Consider the following 22,125-nt stretch of genomic DNA (forward strand, 5'->3'; position numbering starts at 1 on the left):
ACCCCGAGTTTCACCTGCCTTCCTCCTTGCTGCTTTGAAACCTTCCCGTTTAAGGTTTTATCTTAAATAATGGTGTCCTCTTTGAAACAGGTGTTTCCACTTCATAGCGTTTAGTATGCAAACTTCAAAAATAGATCAGGAATAACCGCATTTACTGAGGCTGCTTTGAGGGATGGGTTACAGGGTTCAAGCACTTGCCGTCAGCCTGGCTCCTAGCTGGGAACGCCGAGGGAACCCAGCAGCCCCCAGCTCCCTGCCGCAGCGTGCTTGCTTGGGTGTTGTGTTGCAAACTGGAAATAAGAAAAAAGTATGCCTGCCTTCGTGCCTTTAGCTTCAGCATCCTTGGGTGAAATTTTACCTGTCATCAGAAAGAATAAGGCTCCCCGCCCCCCTCCGGATCTGACTGAGAGAAAAACCAAAGGTCTGTGACAAATCTATTCTGAAGTAATTATGATGCAGTTCAGGCAACATTGGCACAAATGCGCCTCTTTTAACCTTAAACAGAAGCACAAGAGGTCGGTAACTCCATTGCATCCCTGCTGTCTCCAGAAGGATGCAAAGCTGCGACCTTTCCAAATACAAAAGAATTAGTTACTAAAACATAAAAACACAATTGCAGAAGGAGGAAATAATTTTAGAGAGCCTGTGCTTTAAAATAATATTCTAGGTGAGGCGGATTCGGACTGGATTTTTGTAGACCAGTGAATGCTTTGTTTGAGGATAGTGGTGTTGTGCAGCTGAAATTACTCGGTCTGCAACGCCCGAGAAAAGCACAGCATTCATTTGAAGCAAAATCCAGCCAAAGGTAGAATGTGATTCTCCAAATTGCAAAAAGCTCGCATCTTAGGACCCTGACTTGTGTAAAAAGACACAAGACTTCTGTAAAGAGAGTAGCTTGTACCTGAATACCCCTAGTACCCTGCTACTGCCCATGCCTATGTTAAGGTGTTGGTCTAGTAATGATTTACTAGTAGTGTTACGCTTGGAATGAATACCACTGCTAACTGCAGCTCCAGGTTTTCTTTGAAGATCTCCCGATCTCCCTCATAGTGACCTGTCCAACCTTTCCAATCTTTAATCTGAGACCTCGTATGCTCCCCACCCAGGGTGATTGCATCCCGAGTGCAGTGAATTGTGTGTGTAATCAGCCTGTTTGGGGAGGTGCATCAGAACTTGAGGCTTTTGTTCTCTAATTTGGTGGGAATTTACTGCTTTGCCCACCGTTCAGAGCCTCATTAGTGCCTAGCTGACGTCCCCGTGATGCCAATTTGCTGAGTTCGGAGCGAGTGACACTGTGAGCTTATCCTCCGCGATGGGTATGGCTCGCTTCCCGATGAAATGCTATTGCCCACACGCAATCAATGGCCAAAAAACTGCTGTTTTCCTGTTCTAGTCCACGCTTGTAGAGTTGACAGAGCCATCATGTAGGTCTTTGAAGACCAGCAGCCTTTGAGACCAGATCATGACTGAAGTACAAAAATAACCGTTTGCCAGTGGACTAGAATAAGAACGGGCATTGGGATGCAAGCGGTAATGGCAAATCTGCCCGTGACGGAATGGCCTTTCTGGCGGTGCTTTTTTCCTTCCTTTTCTTGTTTTTTTTCCTGCCCCCCCGAGCAGGGTTTTATAGGCTGGGCCGGACTAGACTAGGACTAGTTTCTCTGGCTTCACTGCAGGCTCGCTTCGCTGTACAGACCAAATCTGCTTCTTGCATCCTAACCAAAAGGTGAGACAAAAGCAATCGGATGCGAAGCAAGGAGAGACGTTTGGTCTCTCTGTTCTTGCTCCCGTGAAGTGCTTTCCTCTGAGCTGCTTTTTCTTTTGGTGTCTATTGCCATAGCAAAGGATTGGGTTTTTTTAAAGACTTCTTTGTAGCACTTTTTTCATCTGGTTGATTTTGGACTAAGACGTCATCGCTGCTAGTTTGGAGGGATTTTAACTTAGTGACACAAGTTATTCTTTCTGACCTTTTGCCTTAAGTGGGTTTAACTATTTGTGCCCTAGAAGAGTAAATAATAAATTATAGAGAGAAATTTTTGAGAGTAAATAAGAGGCGTTTTCAGTGTAGCTGAAAACCAGACCTCCTTGCCTTCCCCTCCAAATGCCTTATTTTACTGAAGTATAGCAATGTCTTAAAGTATTGGTAAGAGGGAAATGTCTAGCACTTGCAATAGTTGGCGGGGTCAGCTTGTCTTACCAGGTGGGGCAGCGTTGAGGGAAACTCTGCTCCAGCAACCTCAGAAAACCAAGAGTTCCCCATTTAATGACATTGGGCTTGACATCTGTCCGCACCCCAGTGTCTCAAACGGAGCAAAGCAGAGCTTGCTGCTGAACACGGGCGGCCCTGGGGCTCCAGCCACTGCTCACGTGAATAATTCATTCCACTGGGCTACCACAAGACCAAAACTAACTTTTTTTTTTCCCCTTTTCCCATATTTTTATCCCCATTAAAAAAAAAAAATTGTTAGGTTTACAAATTTGAATATAAGCTATAGATGGAGGAAGAGAGCTGGTTGTTTCTGTGAGTTTGTGATAGTCTTCCTCGGAGGGACCCCTACCTGAGGCTCTGCGATGCCCCGTTTGGGCTTTCCTGGGGTAGGAAGGAGACCTGCCTGTGCTGGGAGGCTGATGCGCTTTGCGGGGTGGGTGGGGGGCCAAGGGAAATGTGATCTTAATGAGTAAACGCAGAGAGTTGCATCTTTTGTCACGCATAGAAAACGTGTCTGCATCTTGCTGAAAACTCAGTGCAATAAATAAATATGAATAAGAAAACATGAAATGAAAAGCATTTTCTTAAGAAAGCYGGGAAGCTACCAAATGTGCTGCTTTATTTAAATCTCATGTACTGTCCATACTTTTGTCCTGTTTTTGGAGATAATATGGTGTCTTCGCACACTCTTCTATAACTTTCTTGTGCTTACAAGCTTGTCTATTATGATTTCTGATTTTTTTTTCCTAATGATTCCAACTGCTTTGTATGATGTGAAGCTGTGTATCACTTTGAATAAATCACCCTAATAAACGTGTCAAACTAACCTCTCAATAGTTGTACTGTGGTGAGAATCCTCTGGAGCTGTGCTGCTTGTTCATGGTTGAGACCTGTACCTCTCTGCATGCCCTGCATTAACCACGCTTAGGTATTCCCAGAACGGGTAAATGCCTTTAAATGGAGTAACTTGCTAATTGGACAGATACTGGAAAACATGTCCATCAAAGAATTGGTTTAGTTTGCTCAATAAAACTGGAAAGGTTTGAGTGAGCCGTATGATTGAGTTGTTTTGAGGGTGGGAGGGGAAGACTGAAATGAAAGGAAGGAAAGAATCTCTCTTCCATCATGCTTGAGAAACAAAGTGAGATGGGGATGGATGAGATGCACGCTCGTTTCCATGTTGGACATACAAGGTACTTAAAACCTGCATGTAAAAACTGGCTAGTAGATAATGTCTAGTGCTTGTGGTAGTGTAACAGATGCACATCTTATGGCTTAAGATGCCTAGTTTTGTAAGGATTCACAGAAAAATGACAGGGCTATAAGAATGGTAGTCTACACTTAACAATATTTCTGTGCATTGCAATGCATGCGATGGATGCGTTTAATGGCCATCCCAGTAGGGGTTCAGTCTTTGCTGTTTGTTCTTTATCCAACCCCCTTTTAAGTTGCTAGAGCACAAAATTCTAAAAGAAAAAAGTTGTTCCTTAGGCTTAGCATCTTGAAAATAGGACACTTTTTAAATGCAGTTTTCTTATTAAAGCTATTTCTCCTCCTTTACCTGTCTGCATATTTCATGTTTGGTGTGAATTCTCATTCATGATGGCTTTTCATATCTCTCTGGACTTCCCAGGAGAGCTGTTCAGGCTTTCCGGAATGGGTCTGCATCCAACCGTGTTCTCTAAAGGAGAGTTAATACGTTCTGCTGCTTCAGTCTAAAAAAAGTAGCAAACTGAATAATTCAAAAGACTTGTTTAGTTCTTCAGACCGGCATGACTAAGAGGCTTTTTTGTGTGTGTGTTTGATCTTTTGGGGGTAATTATTTTTAGGACTGAGATGAGTGGAGGAAGGTAAGAGTGGGTGTCTCAMCAAAGCCGACTTGCTGACGTTGAGGGACGCGGTTTGGAGGGCGTTAAGCTTCTGGRCTCTTTGACTTCTGGTGGGGATGCTATGTGGAAGAGGGAGGCACGCCCCGGGGCTGGTTTTCCCCCTTGCCTCTGGAGGGTGAGCACCGAAAATGCAAGTTTGTGCTTTCTGCTGTGCACCTTTGCCTGGGACCCGGAAGGTGCGCGTGTCCTTTCTAAACTCAAGACCCCCCCCAGCTTTCTAGAAGTGGTGAAGGAGCTGAGAGTAATAGTTGACAATCTCAGTTTCCGAACTACTCGTGAGTAGTTCAGAAGGCTTGAAATTTTCCAGATGTTGAACCGTTTATAAACACTGGGAGYGCAGGAGACATCAGGGTAAATTTTGTTCATCACGGAATTTTGTTTAAAAACCCTTTCCCTCTGAAGAGCCCCTTCTGGATGTACTGGTCTAGGATAAGGTCTGCAGTTCTGGCATAGCAGAGTATTCGGCGGAGTGTCGTACAAGGAAAAGAAGTCCCGGTGCGCTCGTATTGCACTGAAAGAGCGCTCACCACCAGGCATGGGTCTGTTGCCTCCACGTGTTGTGTCAGTACAGCTCTCCTGGAGTGTCTAATTGCATGGTAGTTTAACGTACCTGGCCGATACTTGAGTCCTTATAAACTGAGAAGTTGTTTTGTGAGCTGCCTAACAATAGTTCTTGAAGTGCACATAAAGCCAAGCTGCTGCAAAATGTTAAAATATTACAGGCCTGTGCTAAAAATACTGCGTTTAAGAACTTTCGGTCCTTGGATCTCTCTTATTCTTCCCCACCTCAGTGGGTTGAAAATTCATGTTTTACGTAAAAGTGGCGTAGATCTGTACTGACTACATGAAGGAACGCTTCTCAAAAGACAACCATTTTTGCTACTGATTTCCTAAATCCTTATTTCTATTAAGACTTCTGGATTTTTTCAAAGAATATTCAGAATWTGACCCTTGAAATGACTGTGTGGATACCGTGGAATGATGATTTTGAGAAATCCTGGTTTTTGGAAGCATAAGTGTTGTAGTGTACTTCTAAGGCTTTGGAGGTTTTGACCTTTCCATGAAAGCTAGCTGGGCCTGCCGACGACTGCCACCAGTGACTGCTTCAGCAACGCAGGGCAGTCCTCGCTCAGCAGGTTCCACACCAGACCCATAACTCTTTAGCCATAAATATCTGATCTTGATTTCTTTCATCATCTGAAGTTTTAAAATCTTCCATATTCTTGGGGTAAGTTCTGTGTAGTTCCTATCAGAAATGCTCTTTCTTATTTAAAAAAAAAAAAAAAAGCTTACTGCCTTCTGCCTTATTTCTGTTTCAAATTCAGTCGGCTTCAAAGCAGTAGAGGTACGCTACGAACAATTTACTTCCAAGTGTAAGTAGTTATATGGTGATGAACTCACCTCTCCTTTATTTAAAGGATGTCCACGTGTTGCATTCCCAGATGAACGTCCACATCTTTTCTGTGGACAAGGAGCAGCTACAAGCTAGTCTGTTAAGCATTGGTACACAGATTAATATATAGAATAACTTCTGGATCCAGAGCCCAGAAGTGCATCTTGCTCTCTTGCAGAAGTCGCCTGTTCAGTGCCGGACTGGCACAGGAGAAAGGGCTTTAGAGACAAATTCCGAAAGCTTATTTGGCCTTACATGAAATAAATTGCAAATTTTTCTGAATTGTAAAACTAATGCCTGTGCTGATGCCTACACCTTTGCCTCATCTAGCGATCCAGTAATAAAGTAGATGTTCTCTTGTCCATTTTCCCAAAATACAGATGTTTTGTTGTATTCCAGATGCCTTTCATGGGCAGCTATGTTCGAATTTCTCATCTATAACTTGCTTGTTCTATGCATATCTATGTATTAAAATAAATAGAAATAAAAAACTTCTTTCAGGGTTGGACTGTTAAAAATTTAAGTTTCCTATGCTGTAATTATGAGCCTGAACACACCTTGAGATTTTGGTTTTAACCCCAAAACAATTCAATGTGAGGTCTTAAAGAATCAGGTAAGTGTGGCCGTGGGCCGCCCGGCGAGCCGGAGCGCCCCGGCTTCCCGAAGCACTCATAGGAGCGCGCACACCTGTGGAGCGTCTTCCCGTGCCGACCGCCACGCGAGCAGCTGGGTGCTTGCTTACGGAAGTACTGGTGCAAACGAGGTAGTGTTTTATGACTGCAGAGAAACTCTTTTATCTATGTTGTAAATATTGCATGTTTTCTCTGAAAAATTTCCCGGATCTCACTTAAATGCAACTGATAGTCTTGGCACTGTGATAAAAGTTGTGGGGTTTTTTGTGTAATTTTTAAAGAACAACTTTATTGGGAAAAGGAGAGGAAAAAACCCAAACCCATGGTCTGATGGGAATTGTTCTTTGCTAAAGGTTTCAAACCTCAGCACTGCTTCTGTCCTGAGCAGGAGGCAGAAGCATAATTTTTCTTCTGCATGTTCTTGCCGCTGCCTTTTTGGACTCTCTGTGCCAATATCTTTATTTCTTCTTGCAATAGTCTTCGAATTAATATTTCACTAAACTAAACTTTAACTCTTTCCCAAGTGCAGTAGTAAGGGAATAAATAGATGCTGCTGGGAATAGGCATTGGGCTGGGAAGCCGTATCCCATCAGTGATGAGACGTAGCTTTTGAGCAAGAAGAAGCTGGTGGAGAGGTTAGTCTTCAACTTCTGCCTAGGTAAAGCTGCCGCACAGACGCTGCACGGGAGCTGAAGYACCCACCATGCCTGCTGTGCGCTGGAGCACAGGAGCCGGACGCGAGGGAGGTTTGGGGTAGGTGGAGACCGTCGGAGTCCCTTCGGATCRTGAACCCGCTTGGGGCAATTGGCCGGGTTTCCCGTGCACCGCTGCTCCTTGGAGTGTGTCGGGAGTCTCGCTGGCGGCGTGGCGGCACGGTGCTGTACCGTGTCCCCCGCGGGCTACCAGAGCCAGCGAATTGCCAGGTTATTACCAGGGAGTTGGTGCACTACGGGGTTGAAGAATGCTGTTGGGTTTCTTGGTTTTGTTTTTTGTTTTTGGTTTTTAGTTTAGATGATGTATGTAGTAGCGAAGCTGGTGTGGTTGGTTCCTCACTGGTCATCACTAACGCTTTGAGAAAACGGGGTGCGGATAAGATAACTCGTGGGCTAGCGGGCTTCGTGCGATGGTCGGTCTGAAGCTCAGGCCGCTATGGTAGAAATCATCTGCCCTCCGCGTGCAACGAGCGACGCGTCGGGAGGATTTTCTTCCTGGGCGGCAGCCTTGCCTGCTGCCTGCGTGGGGTCGGCCTGAGCGGTGGTGTGACGGCCCCGAGCGCGGGAACCCGGGCAGCTCCCGGGGCCGTGACACAGGTGGAGGAGGGACCTCCTGGTGTAAAGGAAGGATGCTGTCGCCACGGCCATGTCTCTCCGGGTGGCATCTGCCTAGCAACCTGCTGCTTTTGCTTTTCACTTCTCGCTTTTTGCTTTTTAAAGCTTGATTCAAAGGTGAAATGTGTCCTGACTTGACTTATTGAATAGAAACGCTAATTCAACCCCCCTTCCCCCCCCTTTTTTCTTTTTAAGTGTGTTTAAGATGCATTTTTGTGAGCATCTGACAGCTGGATGACTTGACATGTTTTTTTATGAAGCTTGAATTTCCCGAGCAAGTAGCTGTTGCTTAAAATATTCAAGCCATGAGCTTTGGAGCTTATATCTTGAATTTAGTATCTTATTATCTTATCCATTTAAACCAACTGATGTGTGAAGCTACGCTTTAGCGTTTATAGAAGTGTGTAGACTACTATCTAACAGAAAATGTGAGCCCTTTTTCTGTCTGTCCGTGTTTTGTGTTCATCAGCCTTTACCCAGAATCAGCTTGGTGATCACCATTACTCAGACAAGGAACTCTGTTGCTGTTTACCGAGAATATTTCTGCGCAGGTAACCCTGGACATTGCTGCACGTTCAGACTGCCCTTTAAAACCAGTGTGGCGTTTTAAAAAGCTTTTTGAAGCAGGTAGAAGAGAGGCTCTGAGGTTCACAGCTGCAAGCGCGTGGGACCGCTTAACTTGTCTGCTTTACAGTCCAAAGGTACGTCACACGTACGCTACCCAAACTTCTCTAGTTAGCCAGTCTCTCTGTAACTTCAGGTTAAGGAGGTACTTAATCTTTTTTTTCCTCCCCCTTTACTGCTTGGAACATCATCCTGTTTGTTTTCTTGCTTAATCTGATTTCCTCTTATCAATCAGAATTTTTGCATTGACACTTTAGATGACTGGAATTTAACTTTATCTGCTATATACGCTCGCAAGACTTGCCAAACTGAARTCATACATCATAATTAAGCTTATTATCATCCTTTTTGCTAGTCCTAGTTAAATATTTAGCTTAATAAGAAGAAAAAATTATCTTTAATATTGCTAGCCAAATATTTGCCTTTGTGCTAGTAACGTGGCCAAGCCGCAGGGACGAGCTGCTGAGCTAATAGCAAAAAGCAAACGGGCAGAAACACTGAGCGTCGCAGAGGGCTTGCTGGAGGAACGCCGCGGCYGCCGGGTCGCTAGCAGCGTCTCTGCGGAGCAGGTCTGCAAGCCGAAACAAGGTCATCCCTTTTTTTAATAATATTTGAATGCAGGTTTTAAAATAAAAACAACATGTTTGATAGGGATTTATCCCAATTGCAAGAAATCCCGCAAGCGGTGTGGCGGGGGACCGAGCGGCTCTGCCAGGTCGTGTGCCTCTGGCTGCACGGGAGCCTGGGCCCAGGAAACTTCCCTGATCCCRGCTCCGCTTGTAGCTCGCTCCGAGGCCTTTGCGCTCTAATCTTCTTCCGTTTCGGTTCCCTCACCGAGCGTAGGCTAAGGCTGATTATATTGCGCATTTTATCTTACGTGGCTGTGGTGCATCTGTTGCTGTCACCGCGTTCTCATTTCAGCGGTGCTGACTAGTACCAGAGGTGATCTCGCCTCATCTGACCCTTTCTGGAGAAGGATAATCTTGCAGTTATAAAACAAACCTGGATACRGTCAGGCTGAGCGAGAAGAGATCTTTGGTGCTTAATAGCGAGAGTGTCTCTGAACCCCAGACTAAATGTAGCTTTTAGATGGCTAAGTAAGTTGAAATTCAACTTAGCACCGAGCTTGATGAATATCTGACTATAGTTTCCTCATGAAACCCCATAAAACTGCTCTCTATGCAAATATTTTTGAAAAAATTCAGATTGCTTTGTCTTATATCAGTGATTCAGTAAAAATACAGAAATTGTGAATATGCTGCTGGTCAGTGACCTCCRCTTTTGCTGCTATTTTTGCAATTTGTGGAGCTAATTGCCAGCTCCAACCCATAAAATGTGAAGTGTACCTTCAGAAAAGCCTTGGGCTTCTAAAATGCTCAGACCTTCGTCCAGTGTAGCATTAAAATGCTACTTGAACCATTACTGCTGAATGAGTATTGGAAAAGAAAAACTTATGGAAGTGGATGCATAACATGCTGGAAGGAGTAACACTGTCCATCTGCTGGCATAGAGTGCTGCTGTCTGGTTTCTCTTACTGGTTTTCTTCTCTTTTTCTCTAATGCTGGAAGTGAATGCCCACCCTGCTCTTGGTGAGATTTTGCAAAATGCAATATTCATCCTTTAAAGTGTGTTCTCTTCCTTGTCCCGTTCCTGTTGATGAATACTCTACAGTTTCTCCTTTCCTCCATCTCGTGTGATAAGAGCTCGCCTTGCTTCATCGGAGTTGGTCCCCCTTCACTTGGAGCTGCCTTTTTTTTATCCTTAAATGAGTAATGTAGGATCATAATTTCGGTAACCAGGAGATGCCGTGGCGTTTGAACAGGAGGCTGCTCYGATAAATCGGGTAGTTCGTTTTAGCAGTAGCAAACGGCAAAATAAACTGCTTCCTAAAGATGGATGGGTAGAAATAGAAATCGCGCAACATGCATCTGGCTGTTTGCATCGAATCAATGCCTGTTCAGCTCGGCAAGATTGACAGCTCCCTCCGGAGCGCTCCTATAGCTTTGGGGCTGCAGACTTTCTGGAGACAGTCGATGCTGTAGGCAGCTATGAAATTAGAAATGACTTAATGAGCAAAGCTCAGGAGTGACAGGAGAATCTAGGAAGTGAATGGGACATGATTCATCCGAAAATGACATGATCTGGAAGGGATGCTGGATTTTGTTTTGTCATGCGGCTCATTAGGCTGTTGAACCTTTTTCCTTTTAACTGGAGCACACCATATTTAACCTGCCTGTTCTCAAAGCAGAGTTTTCTGCGGTTCTTTGCAACAAGTTAATTCTTCTGTGCCCTCAAGGCTGGTCTGTCTTCCTGAAAGAGAGCAAAGACTGGCTAAATTTGCCTCCTTTCTCTGCTCTTCCCTAACTGCTGTGATTTCGCAGTTGCTTTCTTTTCAGAGGATCGTTGGCCTCTTCGGAGGTGGTTGCAGCACTGAACAGAGCAGCGTTTTATTCTTCGGGAGTCCTTTAATCTGTGCAGCTTAAAACTTAAAATGCTGCAACGCTGGATTTGGCTGCGGGAGGAAAACGTGGTGGTATTTAATGATGGAGTCACATGGTGAGCTAGTGGGAAAGTTGGGAAGAGACCCCGGGTTTCCTGAGCCAACCTTTAATATCGTCGCTCCCCCGGCAGAACCTGGCAGGCGGCGCGCCGGGGCCCTGGGACGCGGCCGTGTTTGCCAGCAGAAAGCTGTCGTGGGCCCCAGAGCGTCAGTCTGCGGTGGCTGTATAAAACGCTCTGTGTTAATGGGATTTGGCAGGGGAAAAAAGGGTTAGAGGTGTCYGAGTTCTTGATACGGTGCCATGGATTCTGCCTTAATTGGTACACAGCTTCTGTGTCTTACATCTTCGCTTGGTGCCAGTTTAAGACATGCTGCTGTAGAATTAAATTTGTCGACAGGGCAGAAAGTCCGGGGCTGTTTCTGATTAGCAGAGAACAAGCATCTAATCTCCACCTCTGATATGTGCAAATAATGAAAATTAGGCCATTGAAATTAGTCCAGTGTGTCGGAGAYGCTGGGGAAGGATGTTCTCTCCAAGTCTAGGAGAAGATGCTTCTGCTTTCTCATTGAAATAGTTTCTTTATTATTTAGGTGTGGCTGTAAAATCGAATTCTTCCTACAACGTTATGCAGTTGCCTTGTGACCTTACCAGCGTCCTACCAGTCTGGGTGGACCTGTAGTGTCACTGCCTTTGCTCTGGCTGCAATTAGGGCTCAGGGTTCAGGGAGACAGCAAATACAAAGCCAGGTAATCATGTTTTTAGGCAAATATTGTTGGATAGAAAGAGTATAAAACAGGGGAGACCAGAACGACTCATTAAAGAGGTTGGCTGTGGAGTCTCGTCTACGGGGATCAACCTTTCTCAGGTTAACTAAGGCTAGAGGGTCTCGGGAGCACAGGCACCGCTTGAGGACAACGTGCTAGATGAGCTACTTCGGACCAACCGGACAAATGCTGGCTTTGAGTTGGAGCAAACTCTTCTCCCTCCTTAGCATTTGCCCCCATAAACTTGTGGAGTCAGGCTTGGATACCTGGTTGTGTTCCTCCAGCGTGATGACTCTCCTCTGACGTTACCTGGCCGTTTGTCACTTAGCCGATTCTTTATTTATCTTTTATCGTTTCCTTTTGTTTCCAGTTTTCTTAACGTATCCCCGTGGCCACACACAAAAACGCTTTTGCTTTCAGCTAAATCAGCTCTTCCATACTTGCTTTGTCTGGAAAATCTGTTACGTTACATCTGTTACGTTAACACTGTTCTGTTTTTCAACGCTGTAAACAGTTTGGCTTTCAAAATGTCACTCATACAGAAACAGCTTTGCAAGGTTATGAGGACTGATCRGAGTGTCTTAGGCAGCCAGGATGACTGATTCTGCTTAAATAATGGAGAAAAATCTACATTTGCATGTTATTAGTTGAAGTATCGGAGTAATCCAATGCTGTGTTCTGCTGCAGACCTAGGCGCAGACCCGAAACGAATGGGCAGCAGATGGTCATTAAAAGACGCAAATTAGAGCAGCCGGTTTAGTAGCTGAGAGCCGATGAAGCTCGGGTTTTATCCGGCCAGGCCTTTGGTCCAAAAGAAGTACGTGTGTGAGCCGATTGCAAGCTGGTCGCTGGCCTCGCGCGGCAGTCCTGCTCGCCCGAGCGGGCTCCGAGCTCCGTGGGCGTCTGGCCGAGTGGGACGTCCCTCTGGCTTTGCGTCCCGACTCCTCGCCCGTGGGCTCTTTGAGCGCTACTACAGAAAATGCCGTGAGAAGGACACCGAATCTGGAGGTAATTCCGAAAGGCAAAGGATTTGGTCAGGTTTAAAATCCGAACAGGCCGCTAGACTGAAAGCTGATTTCATAACTACAGGGTCTGTGACGACTTCTGCAAAAGCCAAAGATTGGCAGGAAAAAAAAAAAAACCTTGCTAAGGCTGTTCCCAGTATATTAGTGTTTCCCCCTTTCCGACGGTTTTCTGTCGGTGGGATTCCTTCCCCGACCTGGCGGCCGGTTTGGGGGCGAGCGGTGCCGTGAGCCGTGCTCAGGCCCCGGCTGTGGCTCTGCCGGGAACCTGCTCCGGTTTGCGTTGCCTCTGCAGTGCCTGCAGTCCTCTTAGATYGCTTCGTAAAAGCGTTCAGCACCCCGACCCGGAGCGATCTTGACGTGCCTCTTTGTGCGAACTTGCTAGTTCGTTTGAGCGTTGTGTTACAAGCCGTGCCTCGGAATAGTTTTTTGGTGGTTTATGGGGTTTTTCCTCATTTATATACTCGGGAGTGGCTGGAAAAATAAAATCTTCTGCCTAAATATGTGCAGTGTTTTTTACAGCCTCCTGGCYGGTGTTCAGGGTGGTACCCGAGGCCTGATGGTGCTGGTCCGTATCGCACCGCTGTAGCGCTTGTGTGGAGCGCGGGAGACGCGTTCGGAGCGTGCAGTGCAGYGCAGCGCAGTGCAATCAGCTCTGTTTCAAGGTCAGAGTTTCCTTTCGCTGTCATATTTTTGCTGAAAGGAGAATGGAGCTGAAGACTCAGCTGCCTCGGCTGCAGATGTGCCCCGGAGCACGTGTGCCGTGGCGGGAGCGGTGCCGGCCCTGGCAGCATCCTGGTGGCTTACTGTCCAACGGCAGCGGYGCCCCGCTCCGCTCCGGCCTCCGTCGGGGAGGCGAGTCGGTGCTGAACCAGCGGTCTGAATAAGAAATCATTTTCTCTAAACCTCTGCGGAGTGTTGGTAGGAGCAACGAGGCACGTGCCGGTGGTGGCAGTCCTTCCTTCAGGACCCTTCCTCCGCCTTGGGGCTCCGGCGGCCACCCCACGGGAGAGCGGGAGCTTCCCGGTCAGCCCTGCTCCTGCAGAGAGCAGGCAGCTCTGCAAAGCAGCAGAAAGGCTCTTCCCGAGGAATTCAGACRTTCCTAGAGCGCTGGCTGCCTCTCGACAAGACTGGAAATTAGGGGGGTTCGAAGGAGCGGAGAGAGCGTGTCGGCACCCTCGTTCTCCAGGCAGAAGCCGCCTGGTACCTCGGAGCAGCATCGCGGATCCTTCTAGCGTTATGGGAATGGCTTCTTGCTTTGATGTCCTGTGYGTCATTAGTTTGACACTAGCTGGAATTAACGACCATAAAAATATATTAYGAACGTGGCAGAGATTTCTCTTGACTGCTTCTGATTCCTCGTGTGAGCTCGCTGCTTTTGCCATGCGATTTTGGAAGCAGAAAGTAGGTCACAGCAATGCGTGTGAACATAGAAACAGGCTCTAATCGCAGCATTAAACAAACACGACTGTAATGCTGAAGGGAAATCTTCTATTTTAAGCACTTATTTCCATTATCATTATCTCGTTGTGCAGAGCAAGAGCATGGGGCCTCCAGTGTCCAGGCACCCGCCGCCGGGGTGCGGGAAGCAGATTTGGGAAAATGTTGTCGCTCCTGGATGAAAGCGGTCAAAAAGGACGGTTCTCTGCGTCTAGCGTGAAGCCGGCAGGGAAAGGGCGAGCGTGCCAGGATATGTAGGTCAGAAGAAATGAAGCATTTTGAATCGAAGTAGCAATCATGCAGTAATGGAGTTACTAATATCTTGTGGCTGAACATGAAGCAGGATTATATTAAAATTTTTGGAGTGGCTAGACGCTGTGCATATTTTATACTAGATTGCTAGTACTCTTAGTGGCTTCCTTATTAGCAGCTCTTGGCATCTGTCTGTTTGGGACAAGCGTTGGCTTACAGCCTAGAAATACCTGAAGCAAAGTGGTTGGATTTTTATTAGGAGAAGGGTTAATAAGTGAGTTGATGCCATCTCAATTGCATATTTGCACTTGTGAGAACTGAGTGAAGATAAAGAGAGAAGGTAAGTTTGAAAGCAAATGGATGATAGAATTGGCTATTTTTAGGCAAGCGAAGGTATGAGCAGTAGGGAGGAAAGGACGGTGAACTTATGGTTCCTTGACTCTAAAGACATTCAAGCTAAATCTGTTGGGAAGATGATCTGAGGGGTAAAGCACATGAACTAGTACTTACTGAAAAGCTAATGAAGGAAAATTATTTGTGTGTATAGGAAGACACTTAATAGTATTCTATAATATGGCTGTATCAGGAATCCTTTAAAAGCTCTGGAAAACAGAAGGAATCTAATAAAGAGGAAGCAGGGACTCATAGCTAAAAAGAAATATGAAAACCATTACAGACGAAGATACAAAGTGACTTACAACTGCTGAAGAACATAGAAGGCAAAAAGAAGAGGCTTTTTAAGCAACCTGTGTGTTGACCACATGATGAAGCGCAAGCAGGGTCAGCCTCCGAGCCGTGAGCGGGTGCCCGGGGGACGGGGATGGAGGGGTTGGGGTGAAGGTGGGCAGGCACAGCTCCTGCTCAGGACAGGGAAGGGAAGACGTGAAGGGCTACGAATTTGCATCCTCACTTCAATTCATGAAAAGATATTGAAACAAATGATGAAACAGCCAGTTTATGACCCTCTGGAGTATGGTAGGGTGATGAACAGGACATGTGCTCTGGAAATGGTCCTTCAAGCCACTTTTTTTTGACGAGGAAACAGAAGAAGTAGGTGAGGACAGATAGAGTTTACACCTGCCGCCTTCTACATGACCAGAGTTTCCCAAATTACTTATGAAAAATTTTTAGAGAAGACAGCCAGTTTTGTGTCCTTCTTAGTTGGAAAAATGGCTCCTCGAAAGTACTTGCTGGTGGATCACCTCCAGTAGTTGGCCAAACGCCTCGTGCATGGGGGGCAGAGAGCAGCCTTGCTCGCGGGGCTGCTCTGCTTTGTGACCGCTGCCTTTCAGAAGAGCGGACGTGCAGCGGATACCAAACCAGCGGGGGCTCGGAGTGCTTTTATTCCTTTTGTGGTTGTTCTCTTTTCCGGTCCTGATTACATCCAAAGGAAGGAGTCGGCAGAAGAGCACTGGGAAGCTGTCAGGAGAGCAGGCGGCGGCTGTAGCAGGTCACAACTGCAGCGCACCTCGGCACGGAAGAGCGAAGGCCGTGCCGTAGCGGGAGCGCTAGGTGTGAGGAGCTGGAGTTATTCTGCTCCAGTTGCTTTTGATGATAACTCAGCTGGATAGCTCTGTCCAGCTTTTGTCGGGCAGACGAACCGAAGAGAGTCTAGGGACACCGCAAATGCGATGTTCAGCAGACTCATGAAAAAAGTTGAAATCTGATTTTTGTTTAGTCTTGGAGGAGAAGTGTAAAATGCTGTTGGTGAAAAGGTTGGTAATTGGGTAGTCTTTGCCGTCTTGTATGGGAATAGGATAAGAAGAAACAGGAATGGCTGAAGTTAAAGATTAAGAAACACTTTGTGTCAAATGAGATATTTGGAGTCTTTTTTTTTTTTAGTGGTAGTTTGGGTGAATGTGATCTGGTCTCAGTGCGGAAGGGTAGGGTTGGAGTTGCTCAACGCAAATTACCAAGTCATCGCCTGATGTTATGTAAGCATTACTTGCTTTAAAATTTTATTGGCTTTTCCTACTTCAGCCATCTTTTAAACGCCTTCCGTAGATGGTGGATTTCCTTGGGGAGGTGCGGGGGGAGTACTGTGCTTTGAAAGCTCCAGCCCTGCTCGCTGAACGGCAAGAAACTCCTGGCCTAGCTGCTCTTCTGTGTCTGCTGTGCAAAGCCCTCTTAGCAGCGAGCCTCGGTCGAGGCTGCGGTAAGGTCACAGCCCTGAGATCTGTCACGTGTCCTTAGGGCCAGCCCATCACCTCGACTGGACTGGGCTGATGCCCCAGAGTGGTCCTCTGGTCCTGATCTCCACGTAGTCGGTGTCTACCTGCAAGGTGGCCCCACAAAAAACGTCTCTGGGTCAGGACTTGGCCTTTGTCCCTTCTGAGCCATGGACACGTTCCGTTAAACCTGCGGTAGCTTCCCAGTATGTGCCTAAATGAGAGGGGTGGCACCTTCCCAGCTCTAGGAGATGAGACCTTTTCCTTGAGCACCTAAGGCCATTTCTTTTATTCCATGGGCAATCCAGAAATAAACATCCTTCTGGACCCCGAGGAGTCTAGCGTCTCTCTTTGGTGCTGTTTCTAGTCCTTCCCCACCCACATCCCCAAAGGTCTCCTTCTGTTTAGGAGACTTGGGTTGCCCCAGAGGAGAAGGGCCCGACAACCAAAGCTCTGGCACCCCGGCAGAGCTGCAGTTCAGGCCTTTGTGTCCACGCTAGAAAGGCTCGAGCACTTCAGCTCGGCACCGACTGAGCTGAATGAATCTTCAGGCTGCTCCTTGCATCTTGTTCTGCCCTTCTGCTCTTCCTGCAGGCTTCTGCTCTAAGGTACCGTTCAGGTTTTTTGACCCTTGCTTCCCCCGGAGCAGGGGGCATCTTCTGCAAACGTGCAGCTGCTGTGCTCCGGAGACTGCTGTTGCAGCCTCTCCCCCTGCCCCACGGAGTGAAGCTGTGAGTGCACGTTTGAGCTGGAATATCGGGTGTTCCCCGAACCAGTATGAAGCTGTTCAAATTTGCCAGCAGTCCTTTTGGAGGAAGGAGCTTCCTCTTGATCAGAACGAGGAGTGACGGCGCTCTGGGTAGCGGCTCRCGGCTGCAGACTGCAGCGTCCCCGGCTCTGTGCTGATCCGTAGGGGACCCGCTCCCGTTCGGTGTAACACTGGCACAGCCGGCCGCGGTCTCCCGCAAAAGCCCTCGGAGGCGTCCTTACTGGAGCATCACCCCGCGCGCTCAGCTTCCACCCCTTGGGAAGGCAGAAGAATCTTGTGGGACAACAAAAAACATAGTGTGATATTTTATGGAAGGGGCAGGGGATATTTTTAAGCAAAACTTTTCCCTTTATGCCTTTTATGCCCGTCAGGAGCCAGCAAAATTTGCACATACTTTCGCAAGGGCTCTCCAGTTTTGAGGCTGGCTCCAAGGCCAGGGAATTGGGAATACTTTAACTGACTCAACCTTGGGATTATCTGGGGGGGGAGAGGTTCTCTAAGGGGAGATGTTCTGTTTTAAAATCTCTGCATCTTATGTCGCCTGTTAACCAGGTTGCTATTTTCTACATCAATTTGGTTTGAACTATTCACTGCCAAGGAGATGAAAAAAAAAACAACCCTCAGCTTTACGAAAGAATCTTGAGTGAAACAAAAAAGACTGTTTTAGTTGCATTACTTAGCCCTCCAAAATCTCATTAAAAACAAAAACCAAGAATAGCAAAAAGAAAAATATTCTATCGTGTTTCAAGCTTTAAAACGCCTGGTAACATGGGTGGTGGCCCTGTAATCCTCCTCCTCTTTCAAAAAACAAGGGTGTCGTTCTCTTAATTAGCTTAGCAGATACCTACTTGGAATAACACTTTATGGGGGAAAGAAATAGAGCTATTTTGTTTATCTGTGCCTATGACAACACCGTGGAAATAAACCTTTCTAAAGTGTCTTTTGTATAAAAATAGGTCTTCAAGTGCCTTCATTATTTAAAAAAAAATAAATAAAAATCTGCGTATGGGAAACCAGCTGGTTTCTCATGAGCCAGGTATCCTGCTCATACGCAAACCAGCCCAGAAACGGCTGTTTGGATGTTCAGCTCAGCGTTAACTGCTTGTTTTTTACCTTCCAGCATTAGAGATTGAGCTGGGTCTGTGCGATCCCTTTCCAATTTTCCAGGTGCCGCGTTTAGCAGCGCCTGCTTTCTCTCATCTTGAGGCTGACTGGGGGCAAAAAAAATAATGCTGCTCGGCTGCAGAGAGTGGAGGCTTTTGGTTTGGGTGGATTCTTTTCCCCCCTCCAGTTTTTAGGTTGGGCACGCAATAAAATGCGGTCGTTGCAGTGAATTGCGTGCACGTCTGCGGTCCGGAGGTGAGTGTCGGTTGTGTAGCTCATGGGCACGTCTGGATCTGCTGGACTGCGAGCCGAATGGGATTTTAGATGGAGCAAGCTAGAAGGAAATATCCGCTGTCCTATGCTGCAGTCCGGAGTGCTGTCAGTGAGCTGCAAGACTTCTCTCGCCCCATCCGAAATGCGGTAACAAGCCGCTCGCTGCGTGAGCACCCAGCGCTCCCAGCCGGAGAGGGGAGCAGGAGAAGAGGCGTTGCGGTGGGACAGCCCGGCTGGAGGGTGCGCTTTGCTTGGGGGCTCTCTGCTCCTTGCTCTCTATTTGCAGCAGTCACAGTTGAAGGAGCATCTCTTGTGGGGAGAACAGGGAAAGAAGAAAGGTGTGCAACAATCTTTAAGAATTACAGCAATTTTTTTCTTGTTCATTATTTAGGGAGGGAAAAAAAAGAACTAGAAACTTGTGTTGAACTTCAGTGACTGACTTTGCACCCGAAGTTCAGGAAATGCTGGTTCTGACAGTCACGTGTGCTGAGGGTTTTTAGCGTTCTAGATCATATAACAGCGCGGAACCTCAGGAGAAGAAGAGCAATCCAATGTTCCTTGAATTCCCAGCACCATCTGGAATTCCCTGCAGCTTCCTGCAGACCTTTAGTATGTTCCTGATCATCTTTTTCCTGTCCAGCTCAATGGCGGGTTTCAATTTGCTTTGCATGGCAAGAGAGTCGCTTTTACACTAATCCCGGGCAGATTTGATTTGAGCACTAGTCCTGGTAGTTTGGCCTTTGTCTTCTGCAAGGACAGAAATCTTTTCCTCCAGGAGCAGCAGCTGAATTCCCTGCCGGGCTTGGCCGGCCGGGAGGGACCCCGGGAGGGCTCTCGTCCCACCCCTCCTCTCAAAGCCGGGAAACTGGAGCCGTTGCTCAGCGCTGTGTCCGGCCGCCTCCAAGGATGGAGACTCCACAGCCTCTCTGGGCAACCTGTCTCTGCGGAAAAATCTTTAGAGCGTGCATGAATGCAACTGCTTTTAGGGTTTTTTTATGCTTTTTTGTTCTTGGTTTAAAGCTCTAAGACGGAGTTTAATGTGATTTATAAATACAGAGACTTGTCGCAAGCTTAACCTGTTTTATTACAACTTTAAACGTGAGCTTCCATCCGTGGTATCAAACTTCTTCCATACAATTTCACTATCTGATCTTAGTTTTAATTAAGGGAAGGCCACTGCCTTCATTGTTGTTGTTGTTGTTGTTGTTGTTGCTTTTTCGTGCTCATCAACTGAACGGTCCCTCTGAAACTCTTTTTTGTCCCGTAAATGCAATGTTTGAAAGCAATTGCCCGTTACCGTCGTACGCCGGTCGGTGTTATAGCGGGACCGCGACGCAGAGCCTGCCGGGGGTGCGAGACCGGACGGGTCTCCTGGTTTAGAGTCCGCTCTTCTGCTATTTTAGGCAATCGTTTCCTAAATCTCTGTAATGCTGTAATCGGCCTTCGTCCAGCCGTGATACCAGTGACCCCGATGGGCTTGTCGCCAGTTTGTGTTCGGGAGCCCGGCGGCGGTGTGCCGCGACGCAAGCGCGGGGTGCTGCGGCTTTTCCTTCCCCTCCCCTGTTCACGGGCTTTTCTTTTCTTCTTCACCAAAAGATAAAACCCTTCAGGGACAGGGGTAAGTAGACTTAAAACCGCTCCCTGTGCGACGGTACCCGTGTGCTCGCTGGCACTCTGGGAGGCCTCGGTGAATTTGGTCAAATATTCCTGCTTTCCCAAGCCGGGGCTCCGTTATGGTGTGATAGTTTTTCATTCCAGGCTGAGACCTGAGAAGAAGAAATCGTTCAGACTCGGTGTATAAATCGAGCAGTTCACAGCGTCCTCGCTCTTCCCTCGAATTGCCGCACCGTAGGTAAAGGGACCGAACCCCGAACGATGAACCCACCTTCGCGCCGTCTCCGCAGCGAGCACGAGCTGAGGAACGGGCTTCGCCGCCGGCTGCGGCCTCTGCAGCCCCTTCCCGCTAGTTTTCTTTTTCTTACCGCTGCATATTATAAAGGATCTTAATTCTGAGGGCAGAGATTGGTTTCCTTTTAAAAAAAAAAAAAGGACATCAGCTCAAGTTATAGCTCTTTCCTCGCTTTGCCCTGGTACTTCGGCGTCTCGCCATGGGTGGGAGACGGGCAGCGAGGCTGGAGCTCGTAACTGCAAATCACACAGCCACAGGGAGTTACTAGCTGCGATTTTAACCTTTTTAACCTTTTTTTTTGGACATAAAAATCTTGCATTTAAAAACGACAAGCCAGCTTTGTTCTCAAATTGCAATAACTTCTCAGTGGTAGTGTAGCAGCCTCCGACGTGTTTGAGGCTGGTGGCCCTGGTCAAAACCAGGTAATTTCCTATAGTGTCAAGCTAAGCATTTATCGCAGTCTGTCTGCTGCTGTAAAAACTTCCCGGTTGCCCTTCTGGAGCCCATGTTCTTTTCTGAGCAAAAGGATGCAATTCCCCCCGCCCCTCCATCTGGAATAAAAACTAACGCATTTGGCTGCTTTCCCCTGGATAAATTCTTTTCTTGCAAGACCGCCAGCTTGGTGCGGTTGTGCATGTGGGTGGGTGGGCTTGTGCATTTTATTTTATTTTTTAATTTAATTTAATTTTTTTTAAAGGAAAAACTTCTTTTAGTCTCAAGCTCTTATCCTCCCTGGGAATGCAAGAACTTCTTTAGATAGCTTTTTACATGCTCTTCCCCACAGTTGTCCCTCTACGTTTACCCCTTGGATCTGGGGTATTAGGAGCTGCTACGTGTCTGACTGCGGCGGGTCTGTACCGCTCGCTCACGGTGGCTCGGGGCCCCTCGTGCTGTTGTCTCGTGCGGTTCGGTTATTGCGTTTCGCTGCGGCTATTCCGTGCTGAGCGGCTCCGGTGCGGCGCCCCGGCACGTGAAACCGCAGCGCTGCCGTAGCAGCTGTGCGGCCGCGTAGGGCACGAGGGTACGTGCTCCCCAACCAACCTCCGCCTTCGCACGGCGCTTGCCGGAGATGCTCTCCAAAGCAGAAGCCCACCGTGCGCTGCGGAGGTGGCGTGGAGCTCCTTTCCTCGGAGGGCGCCGAGAGCTCCTTGCCGGGCATGGAGTGGTCTGCCAACGCCAGCCGGACTATCGGTCCTAAGTGATTTCGGCAGGGCAAACTTTGCACCCGTTTAAGATACTGAACCACCACAGTCGTCTTGGCCAAGTTAGCTTCAGGTTGCTCAGCTATAGGAGTGAAGCTCTTAAGCTCTTCTTTCTTCTGTTTGCTTGGCCTGCTGCTGGCATGGGCATCTCATGGCTATGGACTCACTAATTTGGAAGATCCTTAACCTCTAGCTGCAGATGTGGTCAGTAACCTATAAAGATCAGGCTCTCCTGCCGTGGAAAGGCTTTTTCGTGGTAATCCTCCGCTGAAAGAGCGCTCCTTGCCGCAAGTGCCCTGCCGGGAGCGTTGTTGCTGGAGGTGCCCTCCTGCCTGGACTAGCCTTTGACCTGGCGGAGGTGACCGTGGAGGATGAAGCCAGCAAGCCGGCGCTGCCGGCAGCCCTCCGCAACGCTCGCGCCCTTGCGTCGGCGCGTGGAAAGCGCCGCTTGCCTGCGATCCCTGTTGACCCCTTCAGGAGCAGGTTGGCTTTCTAAGTATGGTATTTATGGTGTTTTTTTCTTTAAACTAGACTTTGCGTTGGTTTATGTTATCAAGAGGCCCAACTGGATTTTCGGCTGTCCGCAAGGTTTAATGCTTAGAAGCGCTGCTTTACGGGTGTGTAGGATCCATCAGATTTATATTTG

The 22,125-nt window shown here is 47.6% G+C and overlaps 1 protein-coding gene across 14 annotated transcripts in view; it reads left to right on the plus strand.

Moving 5' to 3' along the window:
- MAP4 (microtubule associated protein 4) overlaps positions 1 to 22,125 on the plus strand; it is a 145,842-nt gene that overhangs the window by 61,679 nt on the left and 62,038 nt on the right. The window contains exon 5 of one of the 14 annotated variants that reach the window (XM_026089740.1): positions 13,898 to 14,085. The exons of the other annotated variants lie outside the window; for them this stretch is intronic. Within the exon in view, the coding sequence (XP_025945525.1) occupies positions 13,898 to 14,022 (125 nt within the window). The 3' untranslated portion in view covers positions 14,023 to 14,085. Of the gene's footprint in view, positions 1 to 13,897; positions 14,086 to 22,125 lie in introns of those variants that run through there. 14 annotated transcript variants of the gene reach the window in all.

The sequence above is a fragment of the Apteryx rowi genome, unplaced genomic scaffold (genome assembly GCF_003343035.1).
Source record: "Apteryx rowi isolate R43461 unplaced genomic scaffold, aptRow1 scaffold_83, whole genome shotgun sequence".
In the NCBI taxonomy this organism is placed as follows: Eukaryota; Metazoa; Chordata; class Aves; order Apterygiformes; family Apterygidae; genus Apteryx; species Apteryx rowi.